We start from the raw sequence: 18,041 nt of genomic DNA, 5'->3' as shown, positions 1-18,041 counted from the left end.
ATAGACACTTACATCATGTGCAGTCTTCATTATAACACTTATATAAGACTTTAAAACCATTTTGATAGTAGGCTAATATAGACACTTACATTACGTGTTGTCTTCATTATAACACTTATATATGACTTTTAAAGTAATGTTGATAGTAGGCTAGTATAGCTATTATAGACACTTACATTATGTGTTGCCTTCATTATAACACTTATATAAGACTTTTAAAGTCATTTTGATAGTAGGCTAATACAGCTAATACAGACACTTACATCATGTGTTGCCTTCATTATAACACTTATATAAGACTTTTAAAGTCATTTTGATAGTAGGCTAATATAGCTAATATAGACACTTACATCATGTGTTGTCTTCATTATAACACTTATATAAGACTTTTGAAGTCATTTTGATAGTAGGCTAATATGACTAATATAGACACTTACATGATGTGTTGCCTTCATTATAACACTTATATAAGTATTTTAAAGTCATTTTGATAGTAGGCTAATATAGACACTTACATCATGTGTTGCCTTCATTATAACACTTATATAAGTATTTTAAAGTCATTTTGATAGTACGCTAATATAGACACTTACATCATGTGTTGCCTTCATTATAACACTTATATAAGACTTTTGAAGTCATTTTGATAGTAGGCTAATATAGACACTTACATCATGTACTGCCTTCATTATAACACTTATATAAGACTTTTAATTTTTTGCGGCTCCATACAGATTTTTTTGGGGGGTATTTTTGGTCCAATAGGGCTCTTTCGACATTTTCGGTTGCCGACCCTGGCCTTAAGGAGATTCCCAGGTAGCGGAAATGTGTTCTGTATTGAAGTCCAATGTGAACGGTGCCTATTGTTGCCAGATGTCATGTGATCCAATGACTTGGGCAGCTAGTTTATGTTAGTTTATCTTGCTCCTGACACTGGCGCCTTGACGTTATCTAAACATCGTCCCCAGAGGCGTCTCTCATCTGGTCCTTAGAGAGGGCTGCCATACGCGTGTGTGTGTGTGTGTGTGTGTGAGCGCCCCCTGTTCCAGAATGAGGAAAGTTCCACACCAACCTGATCTTACACTATTGAGAAGGATATCGATGGCATGCGCCACCACGCCGTACTTCATCCAAAATGCATATTTTAAACTCTAACAGGATCAATATTACAAAAAAACGTTGTGGCTTGCAATCTTTTTCCGAGCCTGTGGAGTCCGAGAGGCGGCTTGGGCCATGTCTGTTGCCATGGCAACAACCACCCGGCTAACCTTGAAAGGCGCGTGGAGATCTCTGGACAAAGTTACTGTTGTGTTTATTACCTCCACCAAGTGCAAGATAACATCTACATTCTTCTCTTTTTTCGAACAAGAAATGTTTGTCAGCCCGCAAATTCCTCCTTTCTTTCGGTTCCACTTCAACTTGCGTACTCACACTGGAGCGTCGTTATGCTATTAGGCATAGAGATAACTAGATATGTCACGCCCGTTTAAACTGCGTGCCGACGGCGGGCCTAAGCTGGTAGGGGCAAAGTGTTCAAATAAAAATGTAGGGAAAGAGTGCCATTGTTGTAGATGGCACGGAAACAAAGATAACGGCTGCAAAACACTTCTTTATTTTATTACTAACACCCTGTAATTGAAGACCCGACCAAAACATCTGGCGTGTCACTCTTTCGCTAGCATTAGCTAACAGCTCGCATTAGGTAAAAGCTCGTAGAACATAAATGAGTTAGTCTGCACCATACTTGAAGCAGACGGAGTGAATAGCCAAGGACGTTAAAATTATATCGAAATGGCGGGCATTTATCCATGAAAATATGGAGAACCAAAGACGTTAAAATAATATCGAGAAGGCAGACATTTATCCATGAAAATATGTAGAACCAAAGATGTTAAAATAATACAGAACCGGCTGACGTTTGTCCATGAAAATATGGAGAACCAAAGACGTTAAAATAATATTGAAAAAGCTGACATTTATCCATGAAAATATGGAGAACCAAAGACGTTAAAATAATATCGAGAAGGCAGACATTTATCCATAAAAACATGTAGAACCAAAGACGTTAAAATAATACAGAAACGGCTGACGTTTGTCCATGAAAATATGGCGAACCAAAGATGTTAAAATAATATTGAAATGGCATACATTTATCCATGAAAATATGGAGAACCAAGGACGTTAAAATAATATCAAAAATGCAGACATTTGTCCATGAAAATATGGAGAACCAAAGATGTTAAAATAATATCGAAATGGCAGATATTTGTCCATGAAAATATGGAGAACCAATGACGTTAAAATAATATTGAAAAAGCTGACATTTATCCATGAAAATATGGAGGACCAAAGATGTTAAAAGAATATCGAAACGGCATACATTTATCCATGAAAATATGGAGAACCAATGACGTTAAAATAATATTGAAAAAGCTGACATTTATCCATGAAAATAGGGAGGACCAAAGACGTTAAAATAATATCGAAACGGCAGACATTTGTCCACGAAAATTTGGACAACCAAAGACGTTAAAATAATATCGAAACGGCACACATTTATCCATGAAAATATGGAGAATCAAAGATGTTAAAATAATATCGAAACGGCAGAAATTTGTCCATGAAAATATGGAGAACCAAAGATGTTAAAATAATATCGAAATGGCAGATATTTGTCCATGAAAATATGGAGAACCAATGACGTTAAAATAATATTGAAAAAGCTGACATTTATCCATGAAAATATGGAGGACCAAAGACGTTAAAATAATATCGAAACGGTAGACATTTGTCCATAAAAATATGGACAACCAAAGACGTTAAAATAATATCGAAACGGCACACATTTATCCATGAAAATATGGAGAATCAAAGATGTTAAAATAATATCGAAACGGCAGAAATTTGTCCATGAAAATATGGAGAACCAAAGATGTTAAAATAATATCGAAATGGCAGATATTTGTCCATAAAAATATGGAGAACCAAAGATGTTAAAATAATATTGAAAAAGCTGACATTTATCCATGAAAATATGGAGGACCAAAGACGTTAAAATAATATCGAAACGGCAGACATTTGTCCATGAAAATACGGACAACCAAAGACGTTAAAATAATATCGAAACGGCACACATTTATCAATGAAAATATGGAGAATCAAAGATGTTAAAATAATATCGAAACGGCAGACATTTGTCCATGAAAATATGGAGAACCAAAGATTTTAAAATAATATCGAAATGGCAGACATTTTTGTATGACAAAATGGAGAACCAAAGATGTTAAAATAATATCGAAACGGCAAACATTTGTCCATGAAAATATGGAGAACCAAAGATGTTAAAATAATATCGAAATGGCAGACATTTTTGTATGACACAATGGAGAACCAAAGATGTTAAAATAATATCGAAACGGCAAACATTTGTCCATGAAAATATGGAGAACCAAAGACGTTAAGATAATATCGAAATGGCAGACATTTTTATCCATTGAAATATTGACAACCCAAGACGTTAACGAAATATCGAAACGACAGACATTTTTCTATGAAAATATGGAAAACAAAAGACGTTAAAATAATATCGAATCGGCATAAATTTATCCGTGAAAATATGGAGAACCAAAGATGTTAAAATAATATTGAAACGGCAGACATTTGTCCATGAAAATATGGAGAACCAAAGATGTTGAAAAACTGTCGAAACGCCATAAATTTATCCATGAAAATATGGAGAACCAAAGACGTTAAAATAATATCGAAATGGCAGATATTTGTCCTTGAAAATATGGAAAACCAATGACTTTAAAATAATATGGAAAGGCAGACATTTATCCATGAAAATATGGAAAACCAATGACGTTAAAATAATATCGAAACGGCAGACATTTATCAATGAAAATATGGAGAACGAAAGACGTTAAAATGATATCGAAACAGCACACATTTATCCATGAAAGTATGGAGAATCAAAGACGTTAAAATCATTTTGAAACGGCTGACATTAATCCATGAAAATATGGAGAATCAAAGACGAAACGACAGACATTTATAAATGAAAATATGGAGAAGAAAAGACGTCAAAAGAATATCGAAATGGCAGACATTTATCCATGAAAATATGGAGAACCAAAGACGTTAAAATAATATCGAAACGGCAGACATTTATCCATGAAAATATGGAGAACCAAAGACATTAAAATGATATCGAAATGGCACACATTTATCCATGAAAATATGGTGAATCAAAGACGTTAAAATCATTTTGAAACGGCTGACATTAATCCATGAAAATATGGAGAATCAAAGACGAAACGACAGACATTTATAAATGAAAATATGGAGAAGAAAAGACGTCAAAAGAATATCGAAATGGCAGACATTTATCCATGAAAATATGGAGAACCAAAGACGTTAAAATAATATCGAAACGGCAGACATTTATCCATGAAAATATGGAGAACCAAAGACGTTAAAATAATATAGAAACAGCAGACATTTGTCCATGAGAATATGGAAAACTAAAGACCTTAAAATAATATCGAAACGGCTGACATTTATCCATGAAAATATGGAGAACCAAAGACGTTAAAATAATATGGAAACGGCACACATTATTTTATGATGGTGTCCACTCTCCAAGGTGATGCTGTGCATTACATTACTTCACAAAACTACAGTAGTTGTTTGTTCTACATTCTAATGTCTTGTTTTCCATACAGAACTCATTACTGTTGCATATTAAAATGCTTCAGTTGATGTGCATTGAATCCCATTATTAAGCTGCCGTGCCATAAAAAGCTGTAAAAAAAATAAAAGTTGATTGGTATCGCAGAAGATGGCTGCCTGACATTTTCTTTCTTCTCCAGTGGTGGATATTAAAAATACACGTGCATTGTTTTGCATATCAATAAGCTGACATTGACAGTATATAAAGTACACATATGTATGCACCGGGGGTACTCACTGTTATGCTCTTGTTCCTCCTCCACGTTTCCCATCACCATGGCCGGAACGCCGAACGCTGAAGCCAACACCCACACGCAGATGTTCACCACCTGGATACCAGCGACACATTATTATACTGCCATATTAAAATATATATACTGCTATATTAAAATATATATACTGCTATATTAGTATCATTACTCATTCAACATTCTAAACTTTTTTGTTTCCAAAACATTTGTCTTGAGCAAAGTCAGATAACATGATTAATGTACGATAATGTACCATATTTACACCATTTACTTTTAATGTACTATAATGTACAATATTCAGGGCCGGCCCGTGGCATAGGCCGTATAGGCAAATGCTAAGGGCGCCGTCCATCAGGGGGCGCCACGCCAGTGCCACAAATGTTAGAGAAAAAAATTCAAAATAAATAAAAGTTGGTACTATTATTTCTAAATACAAAAAATAATCCCACGTTAATTAAAATGCAAAGTAAAGCCTATTTAATAGAAATATTATTTGTTACAACATTACGGTGCGCCCCCTCCCTTCCCGTATCATGACTCTTTTTGGACGTCACCACGTCAAAAAATCAACACAAGATGTCAAAACGGCCAAAACTGTCAGGTGCCCAGGGAAGAAAAAATGGAAAAGAAGAGGAGGAGAAACGAGAAAAAGACAGAGGTAGCAGGTAGGTAACGTTAGCCTACATGAAATGATTTGTCTGTTACAGAATGTGATAGTAACCTGGCTTTTTAGCATTAAGCTAATGCTACATGATTCGGCAATTGCTAATCAATAAATAGCTAGTTCTGTTTTAACGTCGGGTTAATATTGTGGAGGGGGCTAAATTGTTATGGAAAATAATAATGTAACGTTAGGTAATTACAGTACTCCCACCTTACATTCCTCAGGGACATTTGTATTAGATCTTTTAAGCAGGTGTTTTTTTGTTGACATTGTTATTGCCTTCTGGTTAGCTAATGTTTGCCCTGCAGGTAATAGTCACTTTTCCACCCCTTTATATATTAGGTATAGTTGTAAGCCTAGTTGTTAAAGTGCACATCATTAATGTTAATTAAGCAATATCACATGAGAGGGAATGCTGTTTTTTTAATTTGAGCACTGCTGTGATTCGGTTAAAGATAATCATAACATAACATTCTCATATAATATGTTAATTTGCTTTCTTTAAGTAAAAAAAAAGGTCAAAGACAAAGCTATTCGGTTTCTTGTGAGTATATACACAGATTGGTTAGGGCCAGGCCTGACAATATTTACAACATTTATTTCTAATGTACTATAATGAACCATATTTACACCATGTAGTATCCGCCATGTTGTCTTACTTTGGCCTTGTGAGGCGTCCTCATGTCGAGAGCTTTGACGGGGTGACAGACGGCCACGTAGCGGTCCATGCTCATGACGGTGAGCGTGAAAGTGCTAGTGAACATGTTGTAGTAGTCGATGGACACCACTGCTTTGCACAGAGCGTTGCCAAACGGCCAGAAGCCCAGAAAGACGTCGGTGCCCTGGGAATCAAACACAAACAATCGTGATGAGGCGACTTCCACGGAGCGTGAAAATGTTCCACCTTTCCATCATGCCGTTAATTGATCGTTATGCAGATTAGACCTCATTTGCATATTAATTACAAACATAAACCGTCACCCGGCCTTTGCAGCTTTGGAGAGAAGACGAGCGAACGTCACATTTTAATGGGAATACTCGCATCAGTACTTCAATTAGCATACCTGATGAACTGGCAATACTTCAATAAGTACATGACTCCCATTTAATCATGCAACAGTACACATGTTCATGTACTCAAAATGTGGATTTCAACTTTGTGCAAAGTTCCTAAGCTGAAGATGACGTATTTGACTAACAGGACGGAAAGTAACATAATTATCATAGGATGCATGACAAAATACCCCGACGGCATTTATGCTAATTTCATGTTGACACAAATTTTCATTTTTGTATTTTTATTTGTATTATTTATTTTATTTATAAAAAAACAAAAAAAAACCCATAAACATTTAAATTGTAAATGTTTATACGTATATTAACATTACGTATTAAATACATTTTTTTTAAAAATAAATATTATAATTTAATGGTCACCTTAATTACCTTAATGGTTAACTTAATTACCTTAATTTAAAATAAACATACGTATTAAAATAAATATTTAAAAAAAAAATAAAAAAAAAATAAAAATTAGTGTTACAAATTTTATTGTCATTTTTTAAATTTAATTTGTATTTTTTTTAAAATTTGTAATGTATTATTTATTTTATTTATCTGTGATGAGGTGGCGACTTGTCCAGGGTGTACCCCGCCATCCGCCCGAATGCAGCTGAGATAGGCTCCAGCACCCCCCGCGACCCCAAAAGGGACAAGTGGTAGAAAATGGATATTTTATTTGTATTATTTAATTAATTAATTAATTTTTTCCCCTTTTCTTTAATTTTTTTTCCTTTCTTCTCTTGACACAAATGATATAGATACCATCAAAAATACATGACGTCACATTGCAAATGATGCAACTTCCTGTGCACCATGTGACCACATTCTTCAGATGAGTTAGAGCAGGGGCCATTTTCATGGTTTTCATTTTAAATTTCGGTGAGTGTTAAAAGTCCGCGGGGACCTAAAATGGTCTCAGTATTTAACATTTTTTTAAAACAATTTTCTACATCCAAATTATATAACGATGACAAAAGATGTCTCTAAAGTCTCTCCGGAAAAAAACAAATGCGTGTATTATAAATTTATACAAAAAATATTTTTCACGGAAAACATACATAATATAAATAAATACATATATTTTTATATGTCAATACTTTATTATTTTTTTAATTATTATACTCAATTACTATTTATCAATAATACAAATAAGTGTAACTTTTTTTTTTTTTCATAATATCATTACATGTCTATGTTCAGAAATAATTGTATATATTAATTTCGCTCCCTATTATTTTGAATGTATAATACACTGTATGAGACATATCATTTCAATAATATCAATGAATATAGGATTGAACAATCTCACCTGGAAAGGTAAAGTGGCGAGGAACAAAGAGTCGGCCAGAGCCAAGTTGAAGATGTAGATGTTGGTGGCCGTCTTCATCTTGGTGTATCTGTGGGGACACACACACACACACACACACACACACACACACACACACACACACACACACACACACACACACACACACACACACACACACACACACACACACACACACACACACACACACACACACACACACACACACACATGTACAGTAAACAGTAGAAATATACACACATATTATATTGCAAATCCTTTTCAACTTATATTCAATTAAATAGACTGCAAAGACAAGATATTTAATGCCTGCGACATGTTTCAAAAAAGCTGGCACGAGTGGCAAAAAAGACTGAGAAAGTTGAGGAATGCTCATCAAACACTTATTTGGAACATCCCACAGGTGAAGAGGCTGATTGGGAACAGGTGGGTGCCATGATTGGGTATACAAGTAGATTCCATGAAATGCTCAGTCATTCCCAAACAAGGACGGGACGAGGGTCACCACTTTGTCAACAAACATAGTTTAAGAACAACATTTCTCAACCAGCTATTGCAAGGAATTTAGGGATTTCACCATCCACGGTCCGTAATATCATCAAAAGGTTCAGAGAATCTGGAGAAATCACTGCACGTAAGCGATGATATTACGGAGCTTCCATCCCTCAGGCGGTACTGCATCAAAAAAGCGACATCAGTGTGTAAAGGATATCACCACACGGGCTCAGGAACACTTCCGAAAACCACTGTCAGTAACTACAGTTGGTCGCTACATCTGTAAGTGCAAGTTAAAACTCTACTATGCAAAGCCAAAGCCATTTATCAACAACACCCGGAAACGTCGCCGGCTTCGCTGGGCCCCGAGCTCATCTAAGATGGACCGATGCAAAGTGGAAAAGTGTTCTGTGGTCTGACCAGTCCACATTTCAAATAGTTTTTGGAAACTGTGGATGTCGTGACCTCCGGAACAAAGAGGAAAAGAACCATCCGGATTGTTCTAGGCGCAAAGTGGAAAAGCCAGCATGTGTGATGGTATGGGGGTGTATTAGTGCCCAAGACATGGGTAACTTACACATCTGTGAAGGCACCATTAATGCTGAAAAGTACATCCAGGTTTTGGAGCCATCCAAGCAACGTTATCATGGACGCCCCTGCTTATTTCAGCGAGACAATGCCAAGCCACATGGTGTATTTTTTTGTTTTGTTTTTTTTGGTTGGTTTTTTTGTCATTAAGAAATACAATCATGTGTGCTTACGGACTGTATCCCTTGCAGACTGTATTGATATATATTGATATATAATGTAGGAAGCAGAATATTAATAACAGAAAGAAACAACCCTTTTGTGTGAATGAGTGTGAATGGGGGAGGGAGGTTTTTTGGGTTGGTGCACTAATTGTAAGTGTATCTTGTGTTTTTTATGTTGATTTAATACAAAAATTTAAAAAAAAATAAATAATTTGGCGGCCCGGTACCAATCGATCTATGGACCGGTACCGGGCCGCGGCCCGGTGGTTGGGGACCACTGCTCTATACTACTGGAGAACTCTTCTCTTTGAAGGAAATTACTGCAAAATTGCTTGTCAAAGGTCATCTTTGTGAAAAGAGTGCTCGGACGTTTTTAGAAATCTACTGCAAGAAGGCTTGTCAAAGATCCTCTATGTGAAAAGAGTACTCAACCTTTTTTTTTTTTTTAGAAATCTAGTGCAAGAACGCTTGTCAGAGATCCACTATATGACAGGCGAACTCTTCTCTTTTTAGGAATATATTGCAAAAATGCTTGACAAAGATCCTCTGTGTGAAAAAAGTGCTCGACCGTTTCTAGAAATCTACTGCAAGAATGCTTGTCAAAGATCCTCTATATGACAGGCAAGCTCTTCTCTTTTAAGGAATTTACCACAAAAATGCCTGTCAAAGTTCCTCTATGTGAAAAGAGCACTCGACCGTTTTTGAAAATCTACTGCAAGAACGCTTGTCAAAGATCCTCTATATGACAGGAGAATTCTTCTCTTTTAAGGAATCTACGGCAACATTGCTTGTCAAAGATCCTCTATGTGAAAAAAGCACTTGACTGTTTTTAGAAATCTACTGCAAGAACGATGGTTAAAGATCCTCTATATGACAGGAGAGCTCTTCTCTTTTAAGGAATATACTGCAGAATTGCTTGTCAAAGATCCTCTATGTGAAATAAGCACTTGACTGTTTTTAGACATCTATTGTAAGAACTATGGTCAAAGATCCTCTATATGACAGGAGAGCTCTTCTCTTTTAAGGAATCAACTGCAAAAATGCTTGTCAAAGATCCTCTATATGGGAGAAAAACTCTTTCATTTTAAAGAATCTACTGCAAAATTGCTTGTCAAAGATCCTCTATGTGAAAAAAAGCACTTGACTGTTTTTAGAAATCTACCACAAGAACTCTTGTCAAAGATCCTCCATATGACAGGAGAACTCTTCTCTTTTAAGGAATCTACTGCAAAATTGCTTGTCAAAGATCCTCTATGTGAAAAAAGTACTTGACTGTTTTTAGAAATCCACCACAAGAACTCTTGTCAAAGATCCTCCATATGACAGGAGAACTCTTCCCTTTTAATGAATCTACTGCAAAAATGCTTGTCAAAGATCCTCTATGTGAAAATAGCGCTTGGCCGTTTTTAGAAATCTACTGCAAGAATGCTTGTCAAAGATCCTCTATATGACAGGAGAGCTCTTCTCTTATAAGGAATCTACTGAAAACATGCTTGTCAAAGATCCTCCATGTGAACAGAGTGCTCTGCTGTTCTTTGGAATCTACTGCAAAATTGCTTGTCAAAGATCCTCTATGTGAAAACAGCACTTGGCTGTTTTTAGACATCTATTGCAAGAACTCTTGTCAAAGATCCTCCACATGACAGGAGAACTCTTCTCTTTTAAGGAATCTACTGCAAAAATGCTTGTCAAAGATCCTCTATGTGAAAATAGCGTTTGGCCGTTTTTAGAAATCTACTGCAAGAATGCTTGTCAAAGATCCTCTATATGACAGGAGAACTCTTCTCTTTTAAGGAATCTACTGCAAAATTGCTTGTCAAAGATCCTCTATGTGAAAACAGCACTTGACTGTTTTTAGACATCTATTGCAAGAAGTCTTGTCAAAGATCCTCTATATAACAGGAGAACTGTTCTCTTTTAAGGAATCTACTGCAAACATGCTTGTCAAAGATCCTCTATGTGAAAATAGCACTTGGCCGTTTTTAGAAATCTACTGCAAGAATGCTTGTCAAATATCCTCTAAATGACAGGAGAGCTATTCTCTTATAAGGAATCTACTGCAAACATGCTTGTCAAAGATCCTCCATGTGAACAGAGTGCTCTGTTGTTCTTTGGAATCTACTGCAAACATGCTTGTCAAAGATCCTCTATATGACAGGAGAGCTCTTCTCTTTTAAGGAATCTACTGCAAAATTGCTCGTCAAAGATCCTCTATATGACAGGAGAGCTCTTCTCAAATAAGGAATCTACTGCAAAAATGCTTGTCAAAGATCCTCTATATGACAGGAGAACTCTTCTCTTTTAAGGAATCTACTGCAAACATGCTTGTCAAAGATCCTCCATGTGAACAGAGTGCTCTGCTGTTCTTCTGAATCTACTGCAAACATGCTTGTCAAAGATCCTCTATATGACAGGAGAACTCTTCTCTTTTAAGGAATCTACTGCAAAAATGCTTGTCAAAGATCCTCCATGTGAAAATAGCGCTTGACTGTTTTTAGAAATCTACCACAAGAACTCTTGTCAAAGATCCTCCATATGACAGGAGAATTCTTCTCTTTTAAGGAGTCTACTGCAAAAATGCTTGTCAAAGATCCTCTATGTGAAAATAGCGCTTGGCCGTTTTTAGAAATCTACTGCAAGAATGCTTGTCAAAGATCCTCTATATGACAGGAGAGCTCTTCTTTTATAAGGAATCTACTGCAAAAATGCTTGTCAAAGATCTTCTATATGACAGGAGAACTCTTCTCTGTTAAGGAATCTACTGCAACATTGCTTGTCAAAGATCCTCTATGTGAAAAAAGCACTTGACTGTTTTTAGAAATCTACCACAAGAACTCTTGTCAAAGATCCTCCATATGACAGGAGAACTCTTCTCTTTTAAGGAATCTACTGCAAAATTGCTTGTCAAAGATCCTCTATGTGAAAATAGCGCTGGGCTGTTTTTAGAAATCTACTGCAAGAATGCTTGTCAAAGATCCTCTATATGACAGGAGAGCTCTTCTCTTTTAAGGAATCTATTGCAAAATTGCTCGTCAAAGATCCTCTATATGACAGGAGAACGCTTCTCTTTTAAGGAATCTACTGCAACATTGCTTGTCAAAGATCCTCTATGTGAAAAAAGCACTTGACTGTTTTTAGAAATCTACCACAAGAACTCTTGTCAAAGATCCTCCATATGACAGAGAACTCTTTTTTAAGGAATCTACTGCAAAATTGCTTGTCAAAGATCCTCTATGTGAAAAAAGTACTTGACTGTTTTTAGAAATCCACCACAAGAACTCTTGTCAAAGATCCTCTATATGACAGGAGAACACTTCTTTTTTAATGAATCTACTGCAAAAATGCTTGTCAAAGATCCTCTATGTTAAAATAGCACTTGGCCGTTTTTAGAAATCTACTGCAAGAATGCCTGTCAAAGATCCTCTATATGACAGGAGAGCTCTTCTCTTATAAGGAATCTACTGCAAACATGCTTGTCAAAGATCCTCCATGTGAAAACAGCACTTGACTGTTTTTAGACATCTATTGCAAGAACTCTTGTCAAAGATCCTCCACATGACAGGAGAACTCTTCTCTTTTAAGGAATCTACTGCAAAAATGCTTGTCAAAGATCCTCTATGTGAAAATAGCGTTTGGCCGTTTTTAGAAATCTACTGCAAGAATGCTTGTCAAAGATCCTCTATATGACAGGAGAGCTCTTCTCTTATAAGGAATCTACTGCAAACATGCTTGTCAAAGATCCTCCATGTGAACAGAGTGCTCTGCTGTTCTTTGGAATCTACTGCAAACATGCTTGTCAAAGATCCTCTATATGACAGGAGAACTCTTCTCTTTTAAGGAATCTACTGCAAACATGCTCGTCAAAGATCCTCTATATGACAGGAGAGCTCTTTTCTTTTAAGGAATCTACTACAAAATTGCTTGTCAAAGATCCTCTATGTGAACAGAGTGCTCTGCTGTTCTTCGGAATCTACTGCAAACATGCTCGTCAAAGATCCTGTATATGACGAGACCGCCGTGCTCTTTGTGGAAAAACCCTACTGCAAAGACGTGCGTCAAAGATCCTCTATGGGTCGGGAGCGCTCTTGTTGCACCTTCGCCACCTCCAAGTTCCTCCTTCAAGTCGACTCGTCGTCTTCTCCATCAAAGATGGACGCAGGAAGCGGGATGAGAGGAAAGTGAAGACTCTTTCATCCGCCGTGCTTCTGCCTCTCAAATATTCATCATCACTTTGAATTATTCACACGCCGCAGCGAGCCTCGGAAAACACGCCGCCGCCAGCTCGACTCGTCCACACCGTTTCCCTCCTGGCGCTGGCCACACACCGCTGTGGGGCGGCCTCTATCAGGACCCGGTGATCAGGACTCTGTCGAAGATCCTTCACTATTTCAGGAGCGCTCTTCTGTTTTGAGTCGTGAAGATCACAACCCGCCGTCAGTCTTTTGCTTCCGTGCACAGATGGCGGGATTAGCGCAACATGTTTCCGTGTCAAAGAGGCGGCTTGAGGTCTCACAGAGTGTCCAGGGTCGGTTGTCCAGGTCTCACCACACGTAAAAGTGTCCGAAAATGCTCAATGACAATGCTAGATAGATTGAGATGTACACAACATGTACGATGAGGGCACACAATAACACTACAAGTAAAAAACAAACTGTGTTTGGTATGTTTTAGGTACATTGCTAATGCTAAATGGTCTTCAATGTTAGCAAAATGTATGCATTAGCTTCACTGAAGACGCTAACTTGTTTCCAATGTTAGCAAACGTATACATTAGCTTCACTAAAGATGATAAATTGACTTTAATGTTAGCAAAACGTATACATTAGCTTAATTAAAGACGCTGTAATTGTCTTCAATGTTAGCAAAATGTATACATTAGCTTAATTAAAGACGCTCAATTGTATTCAATGTTAGCAAAATGTATACATTAGCTTCACTAAAGACGCTCAATTGACTTTAATGTTAGCAAAACGTATATATTAGCTTAATTAAAGACGCTCAATTGTATTCAATGTTAGCAAACGTATACATTAGCTTCACTAAATACGCTCAATTGTCTTCAATGTTAGCAAAACGTATGCATTAGCTTCACTAAAGACGCTCAATTGACTTTAATGTTAGCAAAACGTATATATTAGCTTAATTAAAGACGCTCAATTGTATTCAATGTTAGCAAACGTATACATTAGCTTCACTGAAGACGCTCAATTGTATTCAATGTTAGCAAAACGTATGCATTAGCTTCACTAAAGACGATAATTTGACTTTAATGTTAGCAAAACGTATACATTAGCTTAATTAAAGACGCTCAATTGTATTCAATGTTAGCAAACGTATACATTAGCTTCACTAAATACGCTCAATTGTCTTCAATGTTAGCAACACGTATGCATTAGCTTCACTGAAGACGCTCAATTGTATTCAATGTTAGCAAAACGTATACATTAGCTTCACTAAAGACGCTCAATTGTCTTTAATGTTAGCAAAACGGATGCATTAGCTTCAGTAAAGACGCTCAACTGTATTCAATGTTAGCAAAACGTTTGCATTAGCTTCACTAAAGACGCTCAATGGTATTCAATGTTAGCAAAACGGATGCATTAGCTTCACTAAAGACGCTCAAATATATTCAATGTTAGCAAAACATATACATTAGCTTCACTAAATACGCTCAATTGTCTTCAATGTTAGCAAAACGTATACATTAGCTTCACTAAATACGCTCAATTGTCTTCAATGTTAGCAACACGTATGCATTAGCTTCACTGAAGACGCTCAATTGTATTCAATGTTAGCAAAACGTATACATTAGCTTCACTAAAGACGCTCAATTGTCTTTAATGTTAGCAAAACGGATGCATTAGCTTCAGTAAAGACGCTGAATTGTATTCAATGTTAGCAAAACGTATACATTAGCTTCACTAAAGATGCTCAATTGTATTCAATGTTAGCAAAACGGATGCATTAGCTTCAGTAAAGACGCTGAATTGTCTTTAATGTTAGCAAAACGTATGCATTAGCTTCAGTAAAGACGCTGAATTGTCTTCAATGTTAGCAAAACGTATACATTAGCTTCACTAAAGATGCTCAATTGTATTCAATGTTAGCAAAACGGATGCATTAGCTTCAGTAAAGACGCTGAATTGTATTCAATGTTAGCAAAACGTATACATTAGCTTTACTAAATACACTCAATTATATTCAATATTAGCAAAACGTATACATTAGCTTCACTAAAGACGCTCAATTGTATTCAATGTTAGCAAAACGGATGCATTAGCTTCACTAAAGACGCTCAATTGACTTCAATGTTAGCAAAAGGTATACATTAGCTTCACTAAAGACACTCAATTGTCTTCAATGTTAGCAAGACATATACATTAGCTTCACTAAAGACGATAAATTGACTTCAATGTTAGCAAAAATATACATTAACTTCACTAGATACGCTCAATTGTATTCAGTGTTAGCAAATGTATGCATTAGCTTCACTAAAGACGATAAATTGACTTTAATGATAGCAAAACGTACACATTAGCTTCACTGAAGACGATACATTGACTTTAATGTTAGCAAAACATATGCATTAGCTTCACTAAAGACGCTCAGCTGTATTCAATGTTAGCAAAACGGATGCATTAGCTTCACTAAAGACGCTCAAATATATTCAATGTTAGCAAAACATATACATTAGCTTCACTAAATACGCTCAATTGTCTTCAATGTTAGCAAAACGTATACATTAGCTTCACTAAATACGCTCAATTGTCTTCAATGTTAGCAACACGGATGCATTAGCTTCAGTAAAGACGCTGAATTGTATTCAATGTTAGCAAAACGTATACATTAGCTTCACTAAATACACTCAATTGTATTCAATATTAGCAAAACGTATACATTAGCTTCACTAAAGACGCTCAATTGTATTCAATGTTAGCAAAACGGATGCATTAGCTTCACTAAAGACAATAAATTGACTTTAATGATAGCAAAACGTACACATTAGCTTCACTGAAGACGATACATTGACTTTAATGTTAGCAAAACATATGCATTAGCTTCACTAAAGACGATAAATTGACTTCAATGTTAGCAAAACGTATACATTAGCTTCACTAAATACGCTCAATTGTCTTCAATGTTAGCAACACGGATGCATTAGCTTCAGTAAAGACGCTGAATTGTATTCAATGTTAGCAAAACGTATACATTAGCTTCACTAAATACACTCAATTGTATTCAATATTAGCAAAACGTATACATTAGCTTCACTAAAGACGCTCAATTGTATTCAATGTTAGCAAATGTATGCATTAGCTTCACTAAAGACGATAAATTGACTTTAATGATAGCAAAACGTACACATTAGCTTCACTGAAGACGATACATTGACTTTAATGTTAGCAAAACATATGCATTAGCTTCACTAAAGACGCTCAGCTGTATTCAATGTTAGCAAAACGGATGCATTAGCTTCACTAAAGACGCTCAAATATATTCAATGTTAGCAAAACATATACATTAGCTTCACTAAATACGCTCAATTGTCTTCAATGTTAGCAAAACGTATACATTAGCTTCACTAAATACGCTCAATTGTCTTCAATGTTAGCAACACGGATGCATTAGCTTCAGTAAAGACGCTGAATTGTATTCAATGTTAGCAAAACGTATACATTAGCTTCACTAAATACACTCAATTGTATTCAATATTAGCAAAACGTATACATTAGCTTCACTAAAGACGCTCAATTGCATTCAATGTTAGCAAAACGGATGCATTAGCTTCACTAAAGACGCTCAATTGACTTCAATGTTAGCAAAAGGTATACATTAGCTTCACTAAAGACACTCAATTGTCTTCAATGTTAGCAAGACATATACATTAGCTTCACTAAAGACGATAAATTGACTTCAATGTTAGCAAAACGTATACATTAACTTCACTAAATACGCTCAATTGTATTCAATGTTAGCAAATGTATGCATTAGCTTCACTAAAGACGATAAATTGACTTTAATGATAGCAAAACGTACACATTAGCTTCACTGAAGACGATAAATTGACTTTAATGATAGCAAAACGTACACATTAGCTTCACTGAAGACGATACATTGACTTTAATGATAGCAAAACGTACACATTAGCTTCACTAAAGACGATAAATTGACTTTAATGATAGCAAAACGTACACATTAGCTTCACTGAAGACGATACATTGACTTTAATGATAGCAAAACGTACACATTAGCTTCACTAAAGACGATAAATTGACTTTAATGATAGCAAAACGTACACATTAGCTTCACTGAAGACGATAAATTTACTTTAATGATAGCAAAACGTACACATTAGCTTCACTAAAGACGCTCAATTGTATTCAATGTTAGCAAAACGGATGCATTAGCTTCACTAAAGACGCTCAATTGACTTCAATGTTAGCAAAAGGTATACATTAGCTTCACTAAAGACACTCAATTGTCTTCAATGTTAGCAAGACATATACATTAGCTTCACTAAAGACGATAAATTGACTTCAATGTTAGCAAAACGTATACATTAACTTCACTAAATACGCTCAATTGTATTCAATGTTAGCAAATGTATGCATTAGCTTCACTAAAGACGATAAATTGACTTTAATGATAGCAAAACGTACACATTAGCTTCACTAAATACGCTCAATTGTCTTCAATGTTAGCAACACGGATGCATTAGCTTCAGTAAAGACGCTGAATTGTATTCAATGTTAGCAAAA

General features: G+C 35.9%; 1 protein-coding gene across 1 annotated transcript in view; it reads right to left on the bottom strand.

Annotated features, from left to right (window-relative positions):
- oprl1 (opiate receptor-like 1) overlaps nucleotides 1-18,041 on the bottom strand; it is an 86,034-nt gene that overhangs the window by 21,842 nt on the left and 46,151 nt on the right. Inside the window, exons 3-5 of the mRNA XM_062052579.1 lie at nucleotides 8,018-8,105; nucleotides 6,306-6,488; nucleotides 4,970-5,060 (exon numbers count right to left, since the gene is read on the bottom strand). Coding sequence (XP_061908563.1) covers nucleotides 4,970-5,060; nucleotides 6,306-6,488; nucleotides 8,018-8,105 — 362 coding nt within the window. The remainder of the gene's footprint in view (nucleotides 1-4,969; nucleotides 5,061-6,305; nucleotides 6,489-8,017; nucleotides 8,106-18,041) is intronic.

The sequence above is a fragment of the Entelurus aequoreus genome, linkage group LG07, assembly GCF_033978785.1.
Source record: "Entelurus aequoreus isolate RoL-2023_Sb linkage group LG07, RoL_Eaeq_v1.1, whole genome shotgun sequence".
In the NCBI taxonomy this organism is placed as follows: Eukaryota; Metazoa; Chordata; class Actinopteri; order Syngnathiformes; family Syngnathidae; genus Entelurus; species Entelurus aequoreus.
Note: the sequence above shows the minus strand (reverse complement) of the source record. Positions and strands in the feature narration are given on the sequence as shown.